Here is a 6,202-nt window from a genome sequence, read left to right as displayed (position 1 = left end):
CATTTGCTGACGTAACGAACGTCTCCATCGTCAAATCCCTCTTCTCGGAGATCTCGAGTTGGTCCTCCCCATATCTGCTTGTTCAGGAAAGGTGCGCTTTCCCTCATTTTGTTCGTCACAGCCTTGGATTCAGGAAAGTCCATCTCCCTCCCTCTTGAGTCAGACGATACACCATCAATTCTAATGGCTTCTCAGCTCACACCACGTTCCTGCGATCGTTGATAGCACTGTTGGGTAGCCCAATTTCGACGTTTATTGGACACTTCGCAATCAAATTTTTTCAGGCAACTCTCCAGTTGTTTCGCAGTATCCAGGACTATCCACCAGGGGCGAACAGTACTTCTTGTCAATCCTTTTTCGAAGGGGTCACTTGCTAACTGCTTTCTCAAGACCCATAGTGTCGACTAGAAATCCATTCTTTGCCAATGTCTATTTCCCACATTTGTCCACTGACGGAGCCTTTCTTAGCATTCGCCTTTTGGGGTTTGAATTCTTCGTCCGTCAACGAGTTTTCGTGTTTTCCACCTCGATCAATGCTTCAGTCAATTTTCGGGTCACTGAGTTGCCTTTGTAGGCTGTCGTTTTCCATCTCGCTAGAACTATTGGAGCCGTCTCCTTCAATTTCTTCCCTGGAACCGCCTCCCTAGAGGGACTCGCTCTTCTACCTCCCGTTTCCTTTTCCTCGACTTCACTCCTTCACTCGGGGGCGTAGTCATGATTTTCACTGAATCCCCTTATTTGTTCAGGTCTTCCTCATTTGACTCTTAGGACTATTAATATTTTTAATTATGAAACTAGATTTAATTTTTTAATCAATATCGGTCTTAAATTCTTTATTCTTAATTTTTTCTTTCAGAGTAGAGCTGTCTTTTTATGATTTAGGCTCGGAATTAGGCTTCGTTTCCCGCAAGCGAATCATTTTGCGGAGCGACTCCTATCTCGCCTTCTCGTCCAGTCCCGTGGCCATCAAGACAGGTTCTCAAATCCTACTACAGTGTCCCACAGCTCTTCTTTGAAGTTATCCATTTTCACTTCCCTTTCCACCTTTCCATTAAACTCGCTCAAGATATCCTGTCACCCTTTCTGATCTAGCGTATCCAAGATCAACCATTTGTTTCCTCCGAAGGTGTCACCCAAGCGTAGCATGACCAAATTCGAGGGCTCGCTCACCAGTGACAACTACAGATTCTTCCGAGAGGATCCCAAGGGTGGTGTGACCGTGTACGCCCAATAATCTGCGCTCAAGTCTTGTAGCAACTCACGCGTGGTGCCTGGACTAAAAACCCCGGTCACCATCTTTTCATTGGGCGTAGCCCCTAGCTCCATATCTTCGCCAGCCTCGCTGAGGGTTTCATTCATCCTTTCTTCCTCTCCCGATTCAGGTTGTTCCCTGTCGAGAGCGTCTTCGAATCTGTTTTCCACTGGAATGATCCTCTTGTCCCCAGGTGTGTCGAGTCGACTGACAGGGGTGAAGGCGTTCCAGGATCTACTGCTTTATATTCTGTTAGGGATAAGTACAGAGCCCCCGCCGCGTTCAGCTTCCGTCCCTCGTGCTGCAACTCCAACTCCACCAGTCCATAAGGTGCCTACTGCCTCCTCGTGCTCAACTTCTTATCGTCCTTAGGAGCTATATGACTCTCTTCCACGATCATTCTCCCGCTATCGTATACTGGCTCTTTGTTCTCAAATCAGCTTTCTCAAGCACTTTAATCACTTCCCGGACTTCAATCTTGGGAGGCGTTGAACCCCGAATCTTCTTGGTTTGAATGGTCCACGAAATTATCTTGACTTCACATGTGTGGAAGTACACTGCCGCCGAATACTCGATGATTAGTGGGTCCCAGCTGTGTGTGAACGTCCTCTGCTGCTGCTCCGCAGCCTCTCTAGCATCTATTGAAGGGACCACTATTGCGCTATTCATCCCCAGTGTCATTCACCTCACCGTGGTGAACTCCGGGATGGTAACCGGTAACACGTCTCGTTCAAGGATTGTCTCAATTTCTTTTTTCACCAAATCAAAAACCTTCTTCCACGCTGGATTTCTCCACGCCACAGGATATAGGTTCCAGAAATTCGGATAGGCTTCAATGGGACCGTCTCGTTCCCCCCGCCCCATTCTGCACTGCAGCTGGCCTCTGAAATTGAGCATTATCAACTCTTGGTCCTTCACTTTTCCGAATAACACCGTTTCACTCATTTCTGATCTCAAGTTCTCTTGTCTGCACCAATTCAGCGCCGTGCCATCCAAAAAACTGACCAGACTCACGGAGGCGACTGAGTGTCTTTAGGCGGTCAAGAGTGGATCCAGGAAGGCACATGACACGGTGGGTCTGTAGATAAAAGCCCTCTGATCACTCCCCTAGCCCTCTAATCATCCCTAAAGGATCAGACCGCAATGCCAAGCACAGATCGGTCAGAAGAGGCATAACTCAATTCACTTCTCTCATCTCCTCTTTGGTTCTCGAGTTCTTCTTCTATCCTGTCAAGTTTCGATTATGCATCAAGGAGTACTCCATCAGTAGGGTTTTTAGTCCAGCAGCACACTTGTATGAATAAGACTCAAGACTCGGTGTGGCTTTGGAATCTCCTACTTCATCAGTCGATTGAATGCCGCCAGCTTCCCATGCGTCAATAACATTAGCGTCAAGTATCCGTCAATTCTGAGGGTTTCCACGCCTCTGCTGAACATGTACACAGGACCCATGTTGAATAGGTGCCGGGGATACACCAGATACAGGGCGAGCAGCAAGTTAATCGATGTGCTCAAGAAGTCCTGCACGAATGCCTCGAAATTGGTTTTTCCGCATAGACTACCTTATCGATATACTTCTTCTCCCAGCATGAGTTAAGAATCTCAAGATTTCATGTGTTTTCCTGGTCATCAACTCGCCCTTTGCATGTTCTCTCCAGAAGCCAGCGATAGTGATCTCATTTGCTGCAGTAACGAACGTCTCCACCGTCAAATCCCTCTTCTCGGAGATCTCGAGTTGGTCCTCCCCATATCTGCTTGATCAGGAAAGGTGCGCTTTCCCTCATTTTGTTCGTCACATTCTCCAGCCTTTTGTTCAGGAATGTCCATCTCCCTCCCTCTTGAGTCAGACGATACATCATCAATTCCAATTGCTTCTCAGCTCATGCCACGTTCTTGCGATCGTTGATAGGACTGTTGGGTAGCCCAATTTTGACCTTTTCTGGACTTTCGCAATCAACTTTTTTCAGGCAACTCTCCAGTTGTTTCGCAGTATCCAGGACTATCCACCAGGGGCGAACAGTACTTCTCATCAACCCTCTTTCGAGGGGGTCACTTGCTACCTGCTTTCTCGAGATCCATGGTGTCGACTAGAGATCCATTCTTTGCCAATGTCTTTTTCCCACATTTGTCCACTGACGGAGCCTTTCTTAGCATTCGCCTTTTGGGGTTTGATTTCTTCTTCCGTCACGGAACTGTTCCGTTTTCCAGCTCGATCAATGCTTCAGCCAAGTTTCGGGTCACTGAGTTGCCTTTGTAGGCTATCGTTTTCCATCTCGCTAGAACTATTGGAGCCGTCGCCTTCAATTTCTTACCTGGAACCGCCTCCACCGATGGACTCGCTCTTCTACCTTTCGTTTCCTTTTCCTCGAGTTCACTCCTTCACTCGGAGGCGCAGTCATGATTTTCACTGAATCCCCTTATTTGTCCAGGTCTTCCTCATTTGTCTCTTAGGACTATTAAAATTTTTAATTATGAAACTAGATTTAGTTTTTTAATAAATTTTGGTCTTAAATTCTTTATTCCTAATTTTTTCTTTCAGAGTGGAGCTGTATTTTTATTTTTTAGGGTCGGCATTAGGCTTCGTTTCCCGCAAGCGAATCATTTTGCGGAGCAACTCCTATCTCGCCTTCTCGTCCAGTCCCGTGGCCATCAAGACAGGTTCTCAAATCTTATTACAGTGTCCCACAGCTCTTCTTTGAAGTCATCCATTTTCACTTCCCTTTCCACCTTTCGATTAAACTCGCTCAAGATATCCTGTCACCCTTTCTGATCTAGCGTATACAAGATCAACCATTTGTTTCCTCCGAAGGTGTCACCCAAGCGTACCATGACCAAATTCGAGGGCTCGCTCGCCAGTGACAACTCCAGATTCTTCCGAGAGGATCCCAAGGGTGGTGTGACCGTGTACGCCCAATAATCTGCGCTCAAGTCTTGTAGCAACTCACGCGTGGTGCCTGGACTAAAAATCCCGGTCACCACTTTTTCATTGGGCGTAGGCCCTAGCTCCATATCTTCGCCAGCCTCGCTGAGGGTTTCATCCATCCTTTCTTCCTCTCCCGATCAGTTGGTTCCCTGTCCAGTGCGTCTTCGAATCTTTTTTCCAATGGTAGGATCCTCTTGTCCCCAGGAGTATCGAGTCGACTGGCAGGGGTGAAGGCGTTGCAGGATCTACTGCTTTATATTCTGTTAGGGATACGTACAGAGCCCCCGCCGCGTTCAGCTTTCGTCCCTCGTGCTGCAACTCCAACTCCACCCGTCCATAAGGTGCCTACTGCCTCCTCGGGCTCAACTTCATATCGTCCTCCAGAACTACATGAACCTCTTCCACGATCATTCTCCCGCTATCGTATACCAGCTCTTTGTTTTCAAATCCAGCTTTCTCAAGCAGTTTAATCACTTCCCGGACTTCATACTTGGGAGGTATTGAACCCCGCATCTTCTTGGCTTGAATGGTTCACGAATTTATCTTGATTTCACATGTGTGGAAGTACACTGCCGCCGAATACCCGATGAATATGGGGTCCCAGCTGTGTGTGAACGTCCTCTGCTGCTGCTGCTGCTGCTGCTGCTGCTGTTGTTGTTGTTGTTGTTGTTGTTGTTGTTGTTGTTGTTGTTGTTGTTGTTGTTGTTGTTGTTGTTCGTGGTTATGCCGAAAGGAGCTCATAAAGGCTTCTCTTCGCCAGCATCGTAGTTCCGTATGAATCTGGAGATAGAATGGCTAGTCCCACGTTAGTTGTGCCAAAAATTTCACAACTGCGAGGTTCTGCCAGGTCTCCGACCTGTCCGGAACTTCTGCAACAGCCTCTCTAGCATCTATCGACGGGACCACCATTGGGCTCTTCATCCCCAATTTCAATCACCTCACCGTCGGGAACTCCGGGATGGTAACCGGTAACACGTCTCGTTCAAGGATTGTCTCAATTTCTTTTTCCACCAAATCAAAGCTCTTCTTCCACGCTGGATTTCTCAAGACTTCTCTAGTGTTCTTCGCCACAGGATATAGGTTCCAGAGTTTCGGCTAGGCCTCATGAGGACCCTCTTGTTCCCCTTCATTTTCCACTGCAGCTGGCCATTGAAATTGAGCATTATCAGCTCTTGGTCCTTCAGTTTTCCGATTAACACCGTTTCAATCATTTGTGCTCTCAAATTCTCTTGTCTGCACCAAATCAGCGCCGTCCCATCCGAAAAGCTGATCAGGCTCACATAAGCGACTGAGTGTCGGTAGGCGGTCAAAAGCGGATCCAGGAAGGCATATGACACGGTGGGTCCGTAGATAAAAGTCACTCCGTCTGATCACACCTAAAGGATCAGACCGCATTACCAAGCAGCAGGTTTATCGATGTGCTCAAGAGATCCTGCACGAATGCTTCAAAATTGATATTTCCCGCATAGAATACCTTATCGATATACTTGTTCTCCCAGCATGAGTTAAGAGTCTGAAGATTTCATGTGTTTTCCGGGTCCTCAATTCGCCCTTTGCATGTTCTCTCCAGAAGCCAGCGATAGTGATCCTTTTTGCTGACGTAACGAACGTCTCCACCGTCAAATCCCTCTTCTCGGAGATCTCGATTTGGTCCTCCCTCATATCTGCTTGATCAGGAAAGGTGCGCTTTCCCTCGTTTTGTTGGTCACATTCTCCAGCCTTGGGGTCAGGAACGTGAATCTCCCTTCCTCTTGAGTCAAACGATACACCATCGATTCCAATTGCTTCTCAGCTCCCGGCAATGGCGGTTAAGTGGCTTATCGCGTTTTTTCCGGATTGAACTTCAGTTGCCGAGCATGATTCGAGATCTGAAGACGAAACATCTCGTCCAGCATAATCAATATGTCTGCGAGCTCATAGAAACCCCTCAGGGCATGAGGCACATCTGCCCTGCCGCCGCCACTTCCGACTTCAGAAGCCTCAATTTTACTGGCTCGAGTTCTCGATTAGGGGCTGCAATTAGCCTT

The 6,202-nt window shown here is 47.6% G+C and overlaps 1 protein-coding gene across 1 annotated transcript; it reads right to left on the bottom strand.

Annotated features, from left to right (window-relative positions):
• Window positions 1-4,706: 4,706 nt before the first annotated feature.
• On the bottom strand, window positions 4,707-5,837 carry LOC134856866 (alpha-protein kinase 1-like). Its single transcript, XM_063873158.1, has 3 exons — window positions 5,663-5,837; window positions 5,288-5,541; window positions 4,707-4,955 (listed from the first exon to the last, which is right to left on the bottom strand). The coding sequence occupies exons 1-3, from the start codon at window positions 5,835-5,837 to the stop codon at window positions 4,707-4,709; spliced, it is 678 nt and encodes a 225-aa protein (XP_063729228.1).
• Window positions 5,838-6,202: the final 365 nt, after the last annotated feature.

Source organism: Symsagittifera roscoffensis, chromosome 1, assembly GCF_963678635.1.
Source record: "Symsagittifera roscoffensis chromosome 1, txSymRosc1.1, whole genome shotgun sequence".
Lineage (NCBI taxonomy): Eukaryota > Metazoa > Xenacoelomorpha > Acoela > Convolutidae > Symsagittifera > Symsagittifera roscoffensis.
The sequence above is the reverse complement of the archived record's forward strand: the minus strand, read 5'-3'. Positions and strand labels throughout refer to the sequence as shown.

What these genes read in the sequence shown, in the direction of transcription:
- LOC134856866 (XM_063873158.1), bottom strand. Translation starts at nt 5,837, where the DNA reads ATGAGGGAGGACCAAATCGAGATCTCCGAGAAGAGGGATTTGACGGTG. An exon ending in AACTCATGCTGGGAGAACAA is followed by an intron (nt 5,542 to 5,662) that starts GTATATCGATAA and finishes AGGTGTGATCAG; the next exon opens with ACGGAGTGACTTTTATCTAC. An exon ending in AAATGAAGGGGAACAAGAGG is followed by an intron (nt 4,956 to 5,287) that starts GTCCTCATGAGG and finishes TTCTATCTCCAG; the next exon opens with ATTCATACGGAACTACGATG.